General features: G+C 55.2%; 1 protein-coding gene across 10 annotated transcripts in view; it reads left to right on the top strand.

Moving 5' to 3' along the window:
- MPRIP (myosin phosphatase Rho interacting protein) overlaps positions 1–19841 on the top strand; it is a 69432-nt gene that overhangs the window by 47494 nt on the left and 2097 nt on the right. For 6 of the 10 annotated variants that reach the window (XM_035339945.1, XM_035339944.1, XM_035339942.1 and 3 more), the window contains 10 exons: positions 1928–2513; positions 3268–3384; positions 6616–10482; positions 12971–13118; positions 13706–13823; positions 14452–14611; positions 15271–15390; positions 15622–15708; positions 16432–16594; positions 17022–17107. In XM_035339945.1, coding sequence (XP_035195836.1) covers positions 1928–2513; positions 3268–3384; positions 6616–10482; positions 12971–13118; positions 13706–13823; positions 14452–14611; positions 15271–15390; positions 15622–15708; positions 16432–16594; positions 17022–17107 — 5452 coding nt within the window. Of the gene's footprint in view, positions 1–1927; positions 2514–3267; positions 3385–6615; positions 10483–12970; positions 13119–13705; positions 13824–14451; positions 14612–15270; positions 15391–15621; positions 15709–16431; positions 16595–17021; positions 17108–18311; positions 18378–19841 lie in introns of all 10 variants that reach the window. The other 4 variants (XM_035339941.1, XM_035339940.1, XM_035339948.1 and 1 more) reach the window with 4 other exon arrangements.

Raw genomic sequence — 19841 nt, 5'->3', positions numbered from 1 at the left:
AGTGGAGGAGGTGGGAAATGTGTGAGCGGAACGAAGAGCCGCGGGGCACTCGTGGGAGGTGAACTGCAAAACCTGGGGGCAGCCCTGTGGGTCTCACTGCGCGGCTCCCCGCGGCCATCCAGCCGTGCCCTGGCACACATCCGCGTGCCCTTTGGGAGCTGCAGAGGAGGACTGGGCTCACGAGAGATGGCACCGCTAGAAATGCTGAGATTCTTCTCCGTGGTGTTCAGAGCGTTATTTCTGCCCCGCACTGGTGCCCGAGGGGCCCCAGGGCTCCCTTTCTTCCTAGCGCTCTTCTCCGTTTTAGGACGCCATCTCCTCGCTGGTTTACTTAAAGTGCAGCTGCGATCACTGACTCCAGACGGTGCCTGGCTCTACGTCTGCTCTGGAGCCAGGCACTGTCTTCTAATGGTTGAGGAGCGAGGAGGTTTCGTTGTGGTGCCTTTTGGCTTGATTTTATTAGCCACGAGTGACAGAGCTGAAGAAGGCATCATCTCCAAGAACTGTTTTTAGCCGGTAACTGCCAGAATTTCTTGAAACCCAGCTCTACTGAGCCCGTGGTTTGGTGGTGGATGAAAGTGCATCGGAAGATACCTGGCCCCATGCAGAGTCATCCCTTCTGCCCCAGTCTTTGTCTGGGGGAGCGGGGCTTGTTCCAGCGCTGGGGAAGCCCTGCTGCTGCTGCTGCTCCTGCTGCTGCTGCTCCTGCTGCTGCTCCTGCTGCTGCTGCTCCAGCTGCCAGCAGTCCGGGCGCATGTGCTCTCGTGGGCAGGAGCAGTGGTAGCGCTGATTTGCCTGCAGCGAAGGGCCCAGACAGCTGCTTTCTGGCTCTTTCTCACCATGCCCTTCTAGAAAGCTTTTCCAAGCCGTGCTGGAGCCCGGGGGATGCTGTGGTTGTGCTGGATGTGGAGAGCCGAGGGGCAGCCTGAGCAGCAGGGCTGTGCCTCAGGAGGCATCTCGGGGGGCTTCTGGTGGCAGAGGGGTCAGCAAGCGGCTGCCGTTCCTGTGGGACAGGATTCCTCTGCAAACTTCAACACGGCTATTTCCTTTTTGTTTTGATTTCGATCTGCATGTTCCAAGGCTGGCATGTCTACGTTTAATGAGCTGATATTGCATTATGGATTACCCGTAGGTTGGAAACGGTATTGCCTTCCCCTGTTAACTCTCCCTGCTTGACGAGTATGTCTCCCCTCTCAACCCACCACCCCCTAACTCAGCACTAAAAATCATCCCTTGCTTGAGAAACCGGCCTTTGCCGGGATTTCCGCGGCGTGTCCAATAACTCTTGCTCCCCTTGCTGCACCAACAACGGCGTCCGTGCCACGCAGCCCCGTGCCACCCGCCAGGCTGCCTTCCCTGGGGAGACCCGTGCCTTCAGCGCAGATAGTGGCACGGAGAAGTTTTCGCCCCGATAATGCCCTGCCTTTGCCAAAGCTCGAGGATAAACCATACCCCTGTTACCAGACGCTCTGCGCTTCTCCGCCCCACGGTGCTGAAGCCGGGCTGGCTTTTGGCGGGACCGGTGGCACCCTCCCTGCAAACACGTGATGTGGCCGCGTCGACCGGCGTGCGTGCATGGGCAGGCGGGCACCGGAGGAGTTCTCGAAGCCTCTTTACTGCCCGTGAGGGTGGTTTGGGGTTGCTGCCGGCCCTGGGGCAGCTGCCGAGGAGGAGTGTGGTCTGGATCGAGCTCTCCCGGGGCCGCTTGCACCAAGGCTTTGCACACCAGCGTGACCCGGGGAAGGGCAGCGGTGGCTCCCGCGCCCAAGAGGCGGTGGGAGATGGAGGGGCAGGGGGGCACCCACGTGGCATTGGCTTGGGCTTCAGCAGCCCCTTTCCACCTGGCTCTTCAAGGCATGCGTGGGAGCACCAGGCCACCTCGAGCGCACGCTGACGCTTTTCTTTCATCCTCTCTCTGTCCTTGCAGCTCCCTGCCGGAAGAGAAAAGCAAAACCAGCTCTTCCTTTGAGACCAGCCCAAAGCCCAGCGAGAAGCCAGACGCGGAGCAAGCAGAGCTGGACCCGGAGCAGAAGCGGAGCCGTGCCCGGGAGCGCCGGCGAGAAGGACGGTCCAAGACCTTCGACTGGGCTGAGTTTCGCCCCATCCAGCAAGCCCTTGCCCAGGAGCGTGCGAACGCCGCAGACTCCTCCAAGAGCGGCACCGCCGCCTTCCCCAGGGACGCCGGCACCGCCGACGCCGACCCGGGAGAGCTGGAGCGGGAGCGGGCCCGGCGGCGCGAGGAGCGGCGCAAACGCTTTGAGATGATCGACACCGTGGACGGGACAGGGCCAGAGGAAGCGCTGAGGATGGAGGTGGACCGGATCCTGCCCGTCCCGGCGGACATCAAACCGCAGAACGTCCACGTGGAGATCGAGCAGCGGTGGCACCAGGTGGAGACCACCCCGCTGCGGGAGGAGAAGCAGATCCCCATCGCGCCCCTGCACCTCGCCCATGCCGAGGACCGGGATGAGGGGCTGGCGAAGCAGCACTTGACCACGCTGCTGGAGAAGGAGGTAAAGCGGTAGCTGTTGGAAGCCTGAGCAAGGCTTAAAAAGCTGCGTTTATTCCTGCTTCGTGGTAGCAGTGAGTGGGGATGCTTGGGGCACAGGTCCGCATCCGTTGTTGGTCTGGCAGCTTTTGTGTTCCCAGGGTTACGTTTGTCAGCCTGCCTTCCTCTGACGAGATGGGCACAGTAGATGCGTGTTAACCAGACTCTGAATTGAAGCTCACAATTCTGCCTGCCTCTGCACCTGTAGAGATGTGTCTGCAATTATGTCTACAAAATTATAAGCGGGCTTGAATTGCAGCACACGTCACAGAGGCTCGCTTCTTGTGGAGCCCGTATCAAACGATCTCAGGAGTTTAGGAAAAAAAAGGAGACTCAGCTCACTTGGAAGAGGTCCACGCCTGGGATAACAAAGGCTGTTGTTAGTCAGGATGGAGGTGTATTAGCAGCAATGAAAGGCGTGCAGGCGTGGAGTAGCCAACCTGAAGCCGGGTGGGATTTGCCTGGGTCATGCCTGGCACGGGCTGGTGCCCTTTTTCCTTTTCTTCCGCGAGCTGTACGAATTAAACTAAAGTACAACATAGTTCTTTGGGGGTGGAACTTGGCCTGGTAAAATGAAATCCAGATTGCAGAGCAGAGTGAGGCAGCGGAGCCATCGGACGCCCCGTTCGTGCCGCTTGGCATCCCCTCCGAGCTGCTTTCTCCTGATGGCTGACCCCCTGCCCACTCGCTGGACGCTCTCTCTGTTTGTGTCCCTGCAGCTGGAGCAGAAGCAGAAGGAGGCCCTGGAGCTCCTGGAGCAGAACCGGCACCTGCAGGACCAGCTGAAAGTGGCGCTGGGCCGGGAGCAGAGTGCCCGGGAGGGCTACGTGTTGCAGGTAGGAGAGCTGGGGGCAGAGGGAAAGCTGTCTTCTCTGCGCCCAAAGGGGACCCTGTTGGGCTTCAGGCCGGGCTGCTGGAGGTGCACCCTGGTTAACGCAGAGATGGAGGTGCTCCAAGAGATCTGACCCTCTCGGAGAAGTTGCTAGTTGTCACCTGGAAAGGATCTCCTGCTTACCAAAAGCTCTGATCTGGTATGCAGTAGGCAGAAGATAACCCTGCCTACTGGTTTCTCCAGGAGAAAACAAAACGCAGCCGTGGTAGACTGGACCTCAGCAAAGCCCATCTCTGATCCATCCTATATGTGACTGCCTGTGCAACAGCCCTGATCCCCCCTTATGAGTGCCAGGCGTTCCCCTCGGGCAGGGGGTGAGCGTAAGGCTCTCCACGTGTCTTGTAGCCCCGCAGTTCCTTCTGGAGCCAGGGCGTGATTCGCTCTGGGACAGCCTGGCTGTTGTCTTGGAGAGCTTCGGTGGTTTCTTCTGTTGCAAGGTGCCTTTCCACAGCAAGGCCTGGAAATGGTTTGGAAATTTTGGCCAAAGAGATGGGAGAATCTCTAGGGAAGTCTTTCCTCCCCACCCCCAAACAGCAGGCTGTTTGCCAGCCCCTCCTGTGAGAGCATCCGTGCTCCGGAGGAGGCATGAAGGCAGCTTCTGGCTCGGCAGGGGTGGCGTTTTGATCTGCTCACGTCTATTTGGCCCAAGTGGCTCTGGATCCACGTGGCCTTGTGTGGCTGCATGCTGTGCTCCCGCGGCAGCAAGCCTTACGTCCTTGTTTCTGAAGGGAGGAATTTCCCCTGGAGAAATTGCAAAGGCAGAGGAGCCAGCCCAGGCAAGAGCGTGCCTTGCCTTCCTTACTGGTGATCTCCTTGGAGGAGTTACTTATTAATGTATTATTTTGGAGCCCCTCAAGCTACAGTGCTTGCTGGGAGGAGTGCCATTTTTACTTGGCAATGCTGGAAAAACATCCCTGGGGACCAGAAGGAGAAGAAAATGGCATCGAGCTAGAAAATAAGTCAGTGCTAGAGAGACAGTGCCATCCTCTTTTGAATGGCAGATTCAGCATCCGTAAGGCTGTTAAATGAGACCAGCAAGAGGCCAGGTTTGTCCGAGGTGCAGGGATGAGCTCCTGCAGGGACACCTCTTGCAGGAGGAGGAGAAACACGAGCAGCTTCCCCGTCTATCATGATCCCGATGTCTGCTGGATTTGCCACTTCATAGTCTGCAGCTGCCGCCCCTGTTTCGGGGCTGGATTTAATCTGCCGTATGGCAGCAGCTCGCGCTGGCCACGAGCCCTGGCACCAGCCCGAGTTTCCACGACAGTGGAGTAACTCCCGCATCCCTGGAGCAAAGGCAGCTGACCCTGCTTCGCCTGGGGCTTGGAAACCAGGGGACGGGGATCAAAACCAGGTGCTGCATCCATCAGGCTGCCCGGGCTGAAGGTGGCCGTGGCGCCTCGATGCGAGGTGGGGCGAGAGGGGAAGTCTGCAGAAGGGCTGAGCAAATCGTTGCTGCACTAAGAAGTGACCCAGCCTCTGACCTAGAAGTTGGGCAGGGTTTTTCAGAAGGGCTCAGAGGGTTTTGCTGCTCCGGTCTAAATGTCCCAGGGATTTGCCTTAAGTTACCCCAGGAGCAGAGGGATTAAAGCCCTGTAGGAAGGCATAACCCCACCAAACCCCACCAGCGTGAAGGGAAGGAAACCGATTATTATTTAGGGGTTTCTGCAGCCCCAAACTGCGGGCAAACATCACGGCATTTTTTTTTTTGGACTCACCCTCTGAACGTGTCATGCCCCCCACCTCCACCACGCCTAATTTCGGAGAGGTTCCTGTGTCGGTGGGAGCCCAGCCCATCCCTCCCGAGCCCCCCGGGGGGGCACCAAGCCCTCAGCCAGCCCCGTGGCGGACACCCGAGCGCTGCCGCGGCACGAGAGACGCTGTTCCGTAAGGCAGCCGCCGAGATAACCGCCCCGATGCATGTGCCGTGCACTGCAGCCTCTCCACCCTCCTGTAACCCTTCTCTCGCTCTCAGCTTCCTCGGGACACGGGGTGCCCAACGCCAAACCCGATCGGGGGGCACGGCGGGGGCTCCTGCCCTGCGCACACCGACCCGAGACGTCCCCAGCTCCGGTCACGGCGGGCGGGAGGGGTCACGTACTAACCTGTCCCGGGCGGGTGTTCTTGCATGGTTTTTTGGTGTAAAGCATGAAATTTAACTTAACGTAACTGAGTGTCACATCTGTGGGCTTTCCTTACCAGCAACCAGAGTACAGCAAGGCAGGCCAAATTCCTAGGCTTAACGCTGTGCTTCTCTTGCCTCTTCCTGTCTGTGTATTTTTTTTAAAGATACATAATTTCTGTCGCCTTTTGCATGACTCTCTTTGTGAGTTTTCTCTTTGCATGCTACACTGCTTTGGTTTGAATCTCACAAAGGTTGGTTTCTTTTATTTTACATTCTCATCATACCTGTTCCCCCCCTTCACTCGTTGGGCTTTTTATTTTGTCCTTTTTTGTTGTTGTTTTTTATTTTTGCAGGTAGCGAAATTAGAATCCTTGCTAGCCTTAAACTTTAGCATAACACCATCTCTCTAATGCGATGAGCAGCCAATAAGTCCTGTCTAGCAGTCACAGAAATGACATCGCCACGCCGGCTGTCCTGTCTCCCTGCGTTTTGGTGGGATGTGATGTCATTTGCTGCCACCTCACTTTCTGTTGTTGCTTTTGTTCGGTAGGACTGTGGTACCTCAACTGTGCACTTTTTGTTTCATGACAAAATGAACAAACACACTAAAAAAGCAATTCCTTTCTCCCCGGCCTGTTCCCATCCCCTCCTCCTTCTCACCCCTCCAGTTTTTCTCTCTTCTGTCCGTCTCTGTTTTACTGCTGGTGTTTCTTTTTTTCATTGTTTTTTTTTTTTTTTTTTTGGTTCTGTTTGATTTTGGTTGTTTTCTTTTTAGCCTGTTACTGTACAGCTGTTTTGATGTTACGGTCCATGTTTTCTGTTACTGGAAAGCAGTTGTCGCTCATTTAAAACAAAAAAAAAAAAAAAGAAAGAAAAGTTGGTTAAAACAAAATAAAATTGTGCCAAGAACAAATCATCCCAATTGGAGCATGTGGGTAGCAGCCAAATCGCTGTGAGGAGCTTTTCCGTGGCCTGCCTGGCCAGAGGTGTGACACTCAGAAGGGAGAGCCAAGAGTGTTACTAATCTCATATTTAATCAATTTTTTTAAGACCGAGGTGGCCGCCTCGCCATCAGGTGCCTGGCAGAGGCTCCACAAAGTCAACCAAGACCTCCAAAGTGAGCTGGAAGCCCAGTGCCGGCGTCAAGAGCTGATCAATCAGCAGATTCAGTCGCTGAAACGCAGCTACGCCGAGGCTAAGGACGTGATCCGGCACCACGAAGCCGAGATTCAGAGCCTGCAGGCGAGGCTCAGCAACGCGGCCGCCGAGCTCTCCATCAAGGAGCAGACCCTGGCCAAGCTCAAGAGCGACCTGAGGAGCGAGAAGGAGAAAGCCAAGGAGCAGCTGGAGGAGTGGCAGCATGGCGAGGCCGCGCTCAGCTCCCAGCTGAAGGCCAGCGAGCAGAAGCTGAAGAACGCGGAGGCTCTGCTCCTCGAGAAGACCCAGGAGCTGCGGGACCTGGAAATGCAGCAGGCTTTGCAGAGGGACCATCAGAAGGAGGTGCAGCGCCTCCAGGACAGGATCGCCGACCTGAGCCGGCAGCTGAACGCTAGCGAGCAAACGCGGATCCTCATGGAGGAGAAGTTGCAGAAGAATTACGAGGCTTTGCTGGAGAGCTGTGAGAGGGAAAAGCAGGTTTTATTACACAGTCTGAAGGAGGTGGAGGATAAGGCCAACGAGTATGAGAATCAGCTGCAAAATAACGAGCAGCAAATGGAGATTCTGCAGAAGGAGAAGCTGAGTGCCAAGTTCGAAGGCAGCGAGCTCGTCCACCAGCTGGAGGAGCAGCTGGTGATGAAGGAGGCCAGCATCCAGAAACTCGCCGAGCACATCGAGGAGCTTGAAAGGGAGAGGGATCAGATCAAATGTCGGTTCCACGAGCTCATGAACCAGGTTGCCGAGTCAGATAACGAAGTTGCAAAGCTGCAAGCAAAGTTGAAGATGGAAGAGACCAACTACCACAATCTGGAGCAGTCGTTTGAGGAGGTGTCGGATCAGTTCCAGGGTGTGCAGAAGGTGCTGAAAGAAAAAGAGGAGGAGCTGAGACACGTTAAGGAAATGCACCTGAGAATTGTGGAGAAGAAAGATCAAGACCTCAGTGAGGCTTTGGTTAAAATGATTGCTCTGGATAGCAATTTAGAGGAGACTAAAGTAAAGCTGAAGGCCAAGGAGGAGGCTTTAAGGAAATTAGCTAGCATAGGCACAGGTCCATGTGCTGAGGAGACAGAAGATGTTGGCCCCAATCTCGAGGCTGATGAAAGTCATCCATCTCAGCTGGGGCAGCCTCTGCAAACTCACGATGTCCTCCCAGCTCTGAGTTATGCACTGAAGGAGGAGGAGGAGGAGGTCCTTGAGACCAGCCAGAGGCAAGCAGAGGAGTTTGGATCCCCTTCCAAAGCTGCAGAGCTCCAGGACCAAGAGTTGGTTCAGAAAGCCTTAGCAAAGCCTGATGTAGGAATCATGGGGGCCAAGAGGCAAAGAATCCGTTTCTCGAGCATCCAGTGCCAAAAATATATCCACCCGGATGGGTCAGAGAAGAACTGGACAAGCAGTACTTCTTCAGACACGAGCCAAGACAGGTCGCTGTCTGAGGAAAGCATGTCCTCGGAGCCCGTTCTCGGTTACTCCTCGTCAGGGGCCAGCGACTCCGAGACCTATCTCTCGATCATCCATTCTCTGGAAACCAAGCTGTATATCACAGAGGAAAAGCTCAAAGACGTAACCATGAAGCTTGAAAGCCAGCACGGCCATAATCAGGAGACGCTCATCGCCCTTCACCACCAGTGGGCCAGCACGGAGTCCCAGCTGCGGGAACAGCTTCAGAGCAGCTTGTCCCAAGTCAGTGCTCTGATCTCGCAGCTGGAGAGCGAGAGGCAGGAGAAGTTCAAGCTCATAGAAAATCATGTGAGCGAGCTGGGAGGCTTCCAGATGAAAAACGATCAAGCGCTGACTTGCTTAGAGAAGTGCAGGGAGCAACTAAGAGCTTTGCCTAAGTCAGATGAGGAAAAAGAGGGCGATTTGTTCCTTGTTACTCTGTCCGGCCTGGAAACGACCTTATCGAGTGCAATCCAAGCCTTGAGAGGGGCGCCAGGCCCGTCTGAGTATCAGCAGGGCGAGGGCCTTATCGCGGAAACCCCTGCTTCAGAGGGAGGCCTTCTGAGCGAGGAGGAGCACGTCCCCAAGGAGCAGCGAGCCGAAACGTTCAACGCGGGCCAGCTGAGATGGCTTTCTGAGAGAGTGGCGTTCGAGGCCTCTCTAATCAACCAAATAGCGGAGTCTTTGCAAAGTGCAGGCTCTGAGATATCTCAGCTGCTCAGAGAGATCCAAGGGACAGCTGAGGTGGCTTTGATAGAGCCGGCAAATGTTTCTCCTACAGCAGTTGACTTGGCCGGCGTCCTGTCTAACAAGCTGCTGCTGGAAGGGGAGTTTTGGAGCCAGGTGGAGGATCTGAGAGTGCACTTGAGCACCAGGGAAGGAGAAGCAGAGGGCAAAACAGAAACGGCAGGTCTGGGGTTTTCTCCGTGTTTTCTCAGTGCTGTAGCAGATGCTACATTGATCAAGGCAGAACTTGGGTTTGTGGCACAGAAAATGAGGGATTCTTTCCACCGGAGATTAAAAACAATCGAAGAGGACCTCCATAATACCAAAACAGCTCTCCAGCAGCATAAGTGCATGCTGGAGGAAATCCTCAAAGCATACAGGACTCCTGATTTTGACAGAGTTATGCACCAGATTTCTGAAGCACTTGAAATTCAGAAAGATGCTTCAGAAAGAACGCAGATCTCCTGGGACGGGAGCCGTCTCCAAATGGTGCCGTACCAGGAATCGGCCAAGGTGGGGGAGGTCTGCAGCCTGCCAGGCCGCAGTAGTGAAGCTCTCGTTTCCATCCAGGAAGATCTTGCCCAACAGCTAAAGGACAAATCAAACGTTCTTAAGGAAATATCCGTTGCCTTACTGTCTCTGCCTCCTGAGGAGGCCATGAGAGATTGCCAGAAGCTCCTGAAGATATCTCAGAGTCTTTCATATCACTCGTGCATGGGAGACCTGGAGCGGTATTCTTCTTTGTTAGTCCAGGATGCAATTGTTCAGGCTCAGGTTTGTTACGCTGCTTGCAAAGTCCGACTGGAGTACGAGAGAGAGCTCAAGTCTTACAAGGAGTCCTTGCAGAGCATGGACGCGCTCTGCCAGGAGCGCGTGAAGACGGTCTCTCTGCTCCGGGACGAGTACGAGGACTTGCTGCGAAAGCAGCAGGGGGAGTACGGCGAGGTGATAGCCATGCTCGAGCGGGAGAACGCCGATCTCAAAGCAAAGGTCTCCCAGCTGGACGGTCAGCGAAGGCTTTTGGAGGAAGAGGAGCGCAAGCACAGCAAAAGCTTGAGCGAGTTACAGGGCCGCTATGAGGAGGAGATTCGGAACGTGATCGAGCAGCTGAACAGGACAGAGGATGCCCTGAAGGCCGAGAGGACGGAGGGCCTCAGCCAGCTGGACGCCATCGTCCGCGACAAGCAGAACATGGAGCGGTACCACCTGGAGCAGATGCAGCTGCTGGAGGACAAGTTCCAGGCCAAGATCAAGGAGCTGCAGGTCATCCACGGCCAGGAGCTGCAGGCGCTGCAGGAGCACTACAGCCAGAACCTGCAGCGCCTGCAGGAGACCCTCGACGAGTACCAGCGGCAGCACCCGGAGGCGTCCCCCGCGGCAGGACCGGGTGTTGGGGACCCCTGGGTGGCCGGGGAGCCGGGCGGCGCCGGGCAGGGCCCCAGCGGTGAGCTGGACTCCATGCACGGCCTGAGGGAGCGCATCCAGGAGCTGGAGGCCCAGATGAACGTGATGAGGGACGAGCTGGAGAACAAGCACCTGGAGGGCAGCGCTTCCACGCTGAGGGAGAAATACCAGAAAGACTTTGAAAACCTAAAGGTTTTGCCACGTTTAACACTTTATGCTTTCTCCTGCTTGAGTGTACCGGGAGGGTGCTTTCGGTCCCAAGGTTTGCCAAACTTAGGGGCATCCCCTATGAGAGGCAGCACACCTGAGCAAGCCCCCAAGTGCTTAAAAGGCCTCTGTAAAGGATGGTCTTTATTCCATGCTTGTATTTCTCTGTGCTGGGGTATTCTAAATGCATTGCTGTGGGAGAGAGCTAATTACTGGAGGCAGTCTCCGCAGCAGGGCTGCTGGTGGTGTAGACAGAGGGAGAGTTTCAAAATAGCTTGTTACTGTCAAGCTCTCCTTCAGATACATAGTGTTTCTCCTCGTACCCGAGGTGTACTTTTTGTTTGTGACTTCCCTTTAGAAGCATTCCTGAACTCTGTCTTTCCCAGTCTGACCAAATCTCCAGTCTGTCTCTGCTGCCCTCAAAAATGGGAGATGAAACGGGAACCTGCGCTCTCCAAATGTACGTTCCTGGGGCAGGTGACTGCAAACGGATACCAAATTCTGTAGCACAGCAATCTCCTCTGCACGTGGCTAAGAGGGAGATCACTGGTGGTATACGCCAGCAACTCTTCACGTAACAAACAGTGCACAGTTACTGGGACCCCAGCCTTAGGTGCAGAAAACCCAGTGGCGATGAAACGCCTTCATTCACATTGCTCCAGCAGTCAGGGCGGGCTGTAAAACCAGCCTTAGATGGATGGTACAGCTCTGAAAAATCCCCAAACCTCCTGGGTTTGGTGTTCTGCTTTTGGTTCAAGACCCAGCTTTCCAGCTAGGACCTGGCTATAGGGTGGTGGAGGAGTCCCAGCAGCAGCCAGGTTGAGCAGCAGGGGAAGGAGAGGTGCCCAAAAGGTCAGCGATGGTCACGCAAAGGCCATGCTGGCGATGCTTTCCAGGAGCAGTCATTTGTGGAAGTCAGCAAAAGCAGCCAAAATTGAGGCTCTGAACTAACAGCAAGCACAGAACCTGCCCTTCCTTCCTGGCTCTGCCAAAACCAAAGCAAGAAGCATCGGCTGGGCAGAGCGGTCTGGGAGGAGAGCGGCTCCGGCTGGCCTGTTTATGCATCTCTGGAGGGAGCAGAGGGAGAGGAAAATAGAAAGGTCCCTTGGTTTGAAAGCCATCCAGGAAACTGCAAATCAGTTTTACAGGTTAAGAGTCTTCTCTTCTGAACCAGATGGGGAATGTAGTAACACCAGGCACTGGTTCGTACCTTTCAGGTGTCCTGGATTTATAGCAATGCATTTACAATACATTCAATACTGAACCCGCAGTCCTGTCGAGGAGTATCCACGGTTTTCCTCTGATGTTAGAGGTATAATGAAGGGTTTTTCAAGCCAAGCCCAGACAGGTTCTGGCACTGAGCTGCAAGTTTCAGAAAACAAGGCTGAGAAAAAAAAAATATGGAAAAATGTCTCCGGATTAAAACTTGAGGGGAGGGAAAAAGCACCAGAGCTGAAAATTGGGGGGAATGACAGAAGTTATGCAGAATTATACAACGAAGTGGTGATGCTGAAGAGTGTGTGGTAGTGTAGGTCAGTGGGTGTTAGACTTCTGTCACTGGGGGAGTGACTTTGTCCCCCTTAAATCCCCCTTAGAGTCCCCGTGGATCCCTAGGGGACAGTCCTCACTCCCCTTTGAAAACGTGTGAATCGAGAATTTCACTGAGATAGGAAGGTCGAATAAAGAGGGAGAAAAGCTCAGTGTGTGACTGCCTGCAGAGGGGCTGGCTTAATGCAGCCTGTCCTGGGGCTTGCTGCTGTCTTCAGAAGTGAAAAAAGAACCCAAGGGGGCTGTTTCCCCTCGTGGGTCTGACACCGGCCCTGGGGAGCTCAGGTGGCCCCTGACCAGCAGCGTGGGTTTCTGCCCCCACCCTGCCATCACGGTTGCGTTTTGCCCCCTGCAAAGGCACGAGCAGGATCTGTGGCAGGGGAAGAACCCAGCTGGGACTTGTGATTTCACCGTTGTTGATTCCTGAATCCCTAGAGCACTGTTCCCTATTTCCTGGCCTAAATTCAATCCTAGTAATTGAATTAGGAAATCATTTCCCGTGCAGCATTTGAAGCCATACTCAGTTGTGAGTTAAGGTCCTGCTGTTGTCACAAGCCCTCTGTTTTCCACCCAGAGGTGGCCGCACCTGGAAGCAGGGATTGCAGAGGGGAGCAGAAGGGGCACACCGGTCTTTTTTTTTGCCGTTTTACCACCCATTTGCACTCCCTGCTCACATCTGACCCCAGACCTACCCTTGTCAGTCCCTCTCCCTGGAGCTGCCAGGGGTCGAGCGGCTGCAGGACAAGCCCTGACCTCGTGGGGTCCATCCTCGTCCAGCTCCTGCCTGGCTGGGGAGGGAGAAGACCCTCACGATGGAAGCTGGGTGCCCACCACCCGCTGGTGTGCGGCTCCCGAGGGGCTCCCCACCGCTGTGATTCCAGCCCCGCGCTCCCGGGCCAACCCCTTCCCCTCGTCCCTCTTGCAGGCAACATGTGAAAGGGGCTTTGCAGCCATGGAGGAGACGCACCAGAAGAAGATCGAGGACCTGCAGCGGCAGCACCAGCGGGAGCTGGAGAAGCTGCGGGAGGAGAAGGACCGCCTGCTGGCAGAGGAAACGGCTGCCACCATCTCAGGTACACGGCCACGCCGCAGCAGCTCCATGCCGATGGGGCACGGGGATGGTGTTTGCTCCAGGAGGGAGGAGCAGCGCGTGGGGATGAGGGCTGGATGGGGATTAGGAGATAGGGAAGAGCTGGGGGCAGGTGTTTTGGATGGAGGCACTTCTGCTCCTTCTCCAGGCTCGGTATGCCTCTCCCTGCCTGTACCGGAGTCTGATCAGTTTTCCGTTTAATCTCAGAAAGGTGTCAGTCATTCCTGTTGTTAATTTATTGCTGATTCCACAAAGAACTCGTTCTTCCGTGCTGTGGGGAGTTTTAAAGCACTGGAGCCCATGGGCTCTGCATTAGGAGTCCTGCAGTTCAGGAAAACAGCATGGGAGTTGGTCAGCTCTTTGGACTTTATTAAACAGCAGGGTTTGCAGAAGCCCCTTTGCTGCCCTGGGGCCAGGGGCACAGGCTGGGAAGCAGTGGGGTGGCTCACTGGGCTGACTTGGCATCTTGTTCCTTTAAAAACCAAACCAAAAAAAAAAAAGAAAACCCTCTCCAAAAGCCTCCTTCGGGCAGAGCGGTGCCGGGTGCTAACCCTGTGCCATCCCATGCAGCCATTGAAGCCATGAAGAACGCACACCGGGAGGAGCTGGAGCGAGAGCTGGAGAAGTCGCAGCGCTCCCAGATCAGCAGCGTCAACGCCGACATCGAGGCCCTCCGGAGGCAATACCTGTAAGACCGTCGTCCTCTGTCTGTCCTGTGTCTCGGGGGGGGATTAGGCGTGTGGGAGACCCCTTGCTCCTCTGTGATTTCGGCAAGGAGTTAGGTCTGGACTTCTGCCCCCTGTCCCAGCCCAGCTGCAGCCGTAGGCTCCTGGTTTGGGGGTTTCCAGCTCAATTTCCCCAGTTTTAGCTGCTGTATGGTCACCAGAAGTAGCAGACGTGCACAGACGATGCTGCTTTTCTCGCAGCTGTAACGTGAGGAGAGCTGAAGCGCCTCTGACTGGGCAAGGTGAAGGCAAGCACTTGGCTTTTGGTGGCGAGGCTGTCCTCACATGGGAGCTGAACAAAATGGCCAAGCCGTTTGAAACGTCCCTGTTAGGTGTGCACGTCCATCACTCCCGAGTACAAGCCTGGCAGATCTCAGCTCTGGTTTGGGAAGCCCGAGGAAGGAAATCTGCCATTTAACCTGCCAGAGAAAGGCCGTCTGCCTCTTTTGGTGGCCAAGCACTGGCATGCCAGGAGAAGGAAGGGTTGGCTCGCTCCTTAGATCCCCGCCGGCTTGTCCTGGGCGGGTGGGAGGCGCATGAGCAAGAGCAGGCGCGCGCCGGGGAGGGCACTGGCTGGTGTCTCTGTGCCAGGGAGGAGCTGCAGTCGGTGCAGCGGGAGCTGGAGGTGCTTTCGGAGCAGTATTCGCAGAAGTGCTTGGAGAACGCCCACCTGGCGCAGGCGCTGGAGGCTGAGAGGCAGGCCCTCCGCCAGTGCCAGCGGGAGAACCAGGAGCTCAACGCCCACAACCAGGTGAGGCCGCAGGGCGGGCGGAGGGGTGAGGGCGGGTGGGATGAAGGCACAAGGGCAAGGAAGCTGGTCAAGGGTCTAGAGAACAACAAGTCTTAGGAGGAGCGGCTGAGGGAGCTGGGTTTGTTCAGCTTGGAGAAGAGAAGGCTCAGGAGAGACCTCATTGCACGTCACAATTACCTTAGAGGAGGTTGTAGCACGGTGGGGATCAGGGTCTTCTCCCAAGCACCAAGTGATAAGATGAGGGGAAACAGCCTGAAGTTGTGCCAGGGGAGGTTTAGGTTGGATATTAGGAGAAATTTCTTTACTGAAATTGTTGTGTGGCATGGGAATAGGAGGTCTTCAAGAAATGTGGAGACTTCGTAGCATGGTTTAGTGGTGAACTTTTGTACTAGATTAAGGGTTGGATGGGCAGTCCTGGAGGTCTTTTCCAACCTGAGTGATTCCTTGTCTCTACTGGGCATTGTCACAACTTTGCTGCCCTGAGCTGATGTCCTCATCTCTCTCTTAAGTGAAGATGCAGGGTTTGTGGTAAAAGATGCCCTCTTGCAGCTCCAGAAGGCCACGAAGAAGGCACCAAGCAGGGCTGGGAGGTGCTGCTGGCTTTACGCTGAGCCCTGGCTGTGCTCCCTCATCCTACAACATCTCCCTGCTTCTTCCAGGAGCTGAATAACCGCCTGGCTGCGGAGATCACGCGGTTGCGGACCTTGCTGACCGGGGAGGGTGGAGGAGAGGCTGCTGGGTCGCCTCTCACCCAGGGCAAGGACGCCTACGAGCTGGAGGTGAGCCTGGCTGCGGGGATGAGAGACAGCAACCAGGACCACGCAGCAGCCCCTGTCCTTCCACATGCACTGGGGGTGCGGTGGGATTGGGAGCTCCTGAAGTCCCAATCCTTTTTTTTCCCCATTTTGGGCCAGGCGCCCTGGCTCGGTTGTCCCCATGCGCAGCGGGTGAGGCTCTGGGGGCTGTGTGGTGTCCGCAGGGGTGTGATAATGCTGCTTCTGTCCCTCCAGGTCCTGCTGCGGGTCAAAGAGTCGGAAATCCAGTACCTGAAGCAGGAGATCAGCTCTCTCAAAGACGAGCTGCAGACGGCACTGAGGGTAATGCTGGGTGCAGGCTCATTTCTGCGAACCTGAGGGCTGTGCTCATCTCTTGCGTGTCTGTGCTTAGATTTCAGCTCGCTTATCCCCAGATTTGAAACATTTCATTGTTGCCCTTAACTGAACTGACTACCCATTTTGGTGTTAACAGTAAAGCACCCCGCTACTGTCAGCCCAGAACTTACCCCTTCTCCCTTTTTGTGGGAAAACATCCCCGTGAGTGTTTTTTCCCGATTCCTGTCACATCAGATATTTGAAATGGCAAAAATAGTCAGTGTTAGAGACCTGCCCAGCCTCCCAGCGTTAGGTGTGGTTTGCTCTGGACAAGCCCCTTTGCCAAGGCCATTTCTGGGAATTCTGTTTTAATTCGGCACCTTTGCTAAAACCTACAAAGAAGTCATCCTGTAACAAAGGGCCCCACACGTGTGGGCAGCACCGTGTGCTCACTGCTGCGCTTGGACCTTTCTGCGAATCTCCAGTCCTGTGTTTGCTGCTCAACGCAGCTTCACGAGCGTGTAAATGAGCGCCTTGCCCCGGCTGGCATTGCTGCCTGCGACTCCAAAGTGCAGAGCAGGGAGGAAGAAAATGCAGCTAGGTGTGCAGGGCACTGCTCCAACACGCTGCTCATCATCCGGCGGCTTGTGCCAAGCTGCTCTTCGGCGCGTTCCCCTCGGCTCCAGCTGTCTGTCTTACGCTCTTGGGTTGTTCTTGTTCCTTTGCCAGGATAAGAAATACGCCAGCGACAAGTACAAAGACATCTACACAGAGCTGAGCATTGTGAAGGCCAAGGCAGACTGTGATATCAGCAGGTTGAAAGAGCAGCTGAAAGCAGCCACAGAAGCTCAGGGAGAGAAATCCCCTGTGAACACCACTGTATCGGGATATGGTCAGTCCTCCTCCAGCTGCTCTAAGCAATTTTGGGGTTCCTGGTCTGGCACGTGCATCCTGGCGTACGAGCCCTCGTGGAGTAACGGGGCCAAGCGTAGGACTTTGCGTGGTGCTTTTTTTGCCATTTCATGTTGCATCCCACCTCCGCTCCTTGCAGGCAGTCTTGCCAGAGGTGGCAAGGAGCAGACAGCCTGAGCTTACCTCCCGTGGCGGTTCCCCCTTCCAGCCCGAGGATGGGAAGCTCGTGGTTTTGAAAGGCTTCTGCCATTTGGCACCATGAAAGCCTCGTGCTGCGCGTGCTGCGAGGGAGCCCCGGAGAGTCCCCTCTGCCCCGGCTCATCGGGAGGCAGAAAAAGCCCCTGGCCCGGCCCCTTGCAGGAATCCGTGGGCACCGCATTAATACCGGTCATTTTGCTTCTCTCCAGATATTATGAAATCAAAAAGCAACCCTGATTTCTTGAAGAAAGACAGATCCAGTGTTAGCCGGCAACTAAGGAATATCAGGTCAAAGGTGAGTCCGCATCTCCTTCCCCCTGCCATGCAGATGCCCAGTGTTAGTCTCCAGTGGGGGCTGCAGGTGGGAAGAAATCAGTAGGGGAAGAAAACTGAGAATTCCCTGGTCATTAATGCTAGCCTGGAAGGCAACTGGGAGAAAACCAAGCTTTCAAATGGGAAACGGTTTGCTGTGAGGCCAGGCAGAGCCCGCTGCCAGGTGGTGCCTTGTGGGGCACTCGCGTTGCTGAAGCTGCTGAGATGTAGGTGTGGAGCTGCTCCTCGCTTGAGCCACGGAGAAATTTCACCCTGTTCGTTGGTCTTTCACAGAAGGATTCCCAGAGTTTGCTCCCCGTTTTTAGCAGAAACGTAGGTGATATCAAAGGGTGGAAATGCACGCAGCATTACAGGTTTTCCAGTGTTCATCACTGCAAGATTTTTGTTTTTTATGTGGAACAGCGACGCCTTGGCTCTGGACATATTTAACACACACTTTCTTGTGTGTTAACACAGTGCAGATGGCCCTGCTTTTCTCTGGCCGTTCTGTACTTGCTCTTGGTCCCAGATCCCAATAATTCTGTGCCAAGTGCGTCTGCTCGGCCTGCTGACTGCCAGAATTGCATCATGCTACACGCTGGCTGTTGCTGTGGGACCACAGAGATAAAAAGGGCAAATGAAGCTGCTCACAGCCACCATTAAACGTAGGGCAGTTACAAAGGAGATCAGCATGGGCAAAACTTGCTTTGCCTCTCCCCACTGGGCAGTGGATATCTCCTGCTGGTGTTTGAAGTGGCTGGGACTTCAGGCAAAGTGAGAAGCTGGGCTGAAAAAGGCTTCTAGCTGGGGAAATAGTCACCAGCTGAGCTCTGCAGGCAGCAGGTCATCAGCTCGGGGTGCTTGCGCCGCACCGAGTCAATGCAGGGAGCAGCTCTGCGCATTTTGGGGTGCAGCCTGGGCTTGCAGCCTTGCTGTCCCAGCTCCGAGGGTTGGCTGCCCTTCGCCACTTCAACTTGGAGCGCTTATCTCGTGGTCCCCCACGTGTGCTGTCCGGAGGTCTCGTGGGGGAAGGAGGAGAGCACGGGCTCTGCCGGGGGCACGCTGCCTGCTTGCGCCGCTGCCGCGGGGAGGGGGCGGGCAGGGCTGCGCGAATGCCAATGCATTTAGGATTTATGAGCTTCTTGTTTTTGTTTTGTTTTTCTTTATTTTGCTTTCTCCTTCAACAGTCCGTTATTGAGCAGGTCTCATGGGATAACTGAAATGAACCCGAGTCCAGGTTCCCTGCCACGTAGGTAAACAAACCGGCACCCACCAAACAGCGCAGCTGCCCGCTGGAGCGGCCCACTTTTGCATGCACTGCTCACACCTCCATGGCAAACGAGAGCCTTTCTTCTCTTAATGACTGACCGGTTTAAATATGGTTAATGGTTTTACTGGGGGAGGGGGAACGGGAGGGGAGAAGAGAGCAGACCCAAGATCTGTACGAGATGCAGTCTCTCTCTGCCCTTCCCCGGGGAACACGGCTTTCTCATCTTCCTGCTCCTCCCACCCTCCCCAACACAGCTAACCATCGCGGAGAGGATTTGGACACGGTGGGGGCACGTTTTCCTGTTTGCTGTGTTGGGAGCGCGGGACACTGAGTGTGCATGCTTGAGTGACTGTGCATGCCTCAGACTAAACTTCAGCAGCTTCCAGGTCTTGGAGGAAAAACCACCTTTTGTTGTTAGCCAGATGGAGGAGTGGATCAGTGATGCCTCTACGTGCATTTCCCACCTAAGCCATGTAAAATACTGCCCCCGGTCTCAGCTGCAGAAAGAATGTCCTAGGCTGCCCTGAATTTTCCTTTGCCCATAGTTGCTGCTTCGTTAGGTTGATCCATGCCTGAGCAAAATGCTTTCCTCGCCCATTGACGACCTCCTCCTGCTCTCCAGGCTCCCTGGTGCCCACCCTTCGTCCCTTGGCGCTACACCTCCATCCCACAGGCTGGCCTGAGGCTTCCGAGCTCATCCAGCAAAAGGGGGGAGCTGATGAGAAATGAGCACGATCCTGATGACACAGATGTTGAGTAACCGGAGCAATAGTTAATTTTACTGGCCCGTGGTAAAGGCTGAGGTTAGAGAATGGTGACGGGGGAGAGCTGAGGGCCTCAGGGGCTCTGGTGGAGGATCCCCATATCACAGACTTCACCCTACATTAGTCTCCCTTCATCAAACTCCCCTCATCAGCAACTCAAATGGGTCGTGAAAGTCCCTAAGGGGTGAATTTGCTGGAATTTGTACCATTAGGCAGAACAGCCTAATGGCTTCTGGTATCTGGTTCCGTATAATTAGAAATCAAATGTACAAACTGGAAGGCATGGGTTGCTGCTCATTTAAAGGGGCCCAAAGCTAACTTCCTTCAGGAAGGGCGTGCTCAGAGGCTCGGATCCCAAGAGGCTCTGCTGTCGGTTGAAAAGAAAGAATACATCATGTGTGCGTTTCAGAGCAGTCCAGTGCGGCGCTTCCATTTCCACGCTGCTCCCCCAGCGCCGTTCTGCGCGCGTGAGCCTGCGGGAGGAGGAGTGTTTAAAAACAACAGCAACTGCGGGAAGCAGCACAGCCTCGTGGCGAGTTTGTATGCACCCAGCCCTGCCTTGATAAACACGCATTAAGCAAAACCTGCCCCCAAACTGCTGCTATGACCAGACAGCCCTCTGACACTGCGGTCAGGGGAATAAAGGCAAAAGGCAGCGGGGTTGCCCGTTAGCGTAAGGCTCT

This window comes from Oxyura jamaicensis, chromosome 14, assembly GCF_011077185.1.
Source record: "Oxyura jamaicensis isolate SHBP4307 breed ruddy duck chromosome 14, BPBGC_Ojam_1.0, whole genome shotgun sequence".
In the NCBI taxonomy this organism is placed as follows: Eukaryota; Metazoa; Chordata; class Aves; order Anseriformes; family Anatidae; genus Oxyura; species Oxyura jamaicensis.
Note: the sequence above shows the minus strand (reverse complement) of the source record. Positions and strands in the feature narration are given on the sequence as shown.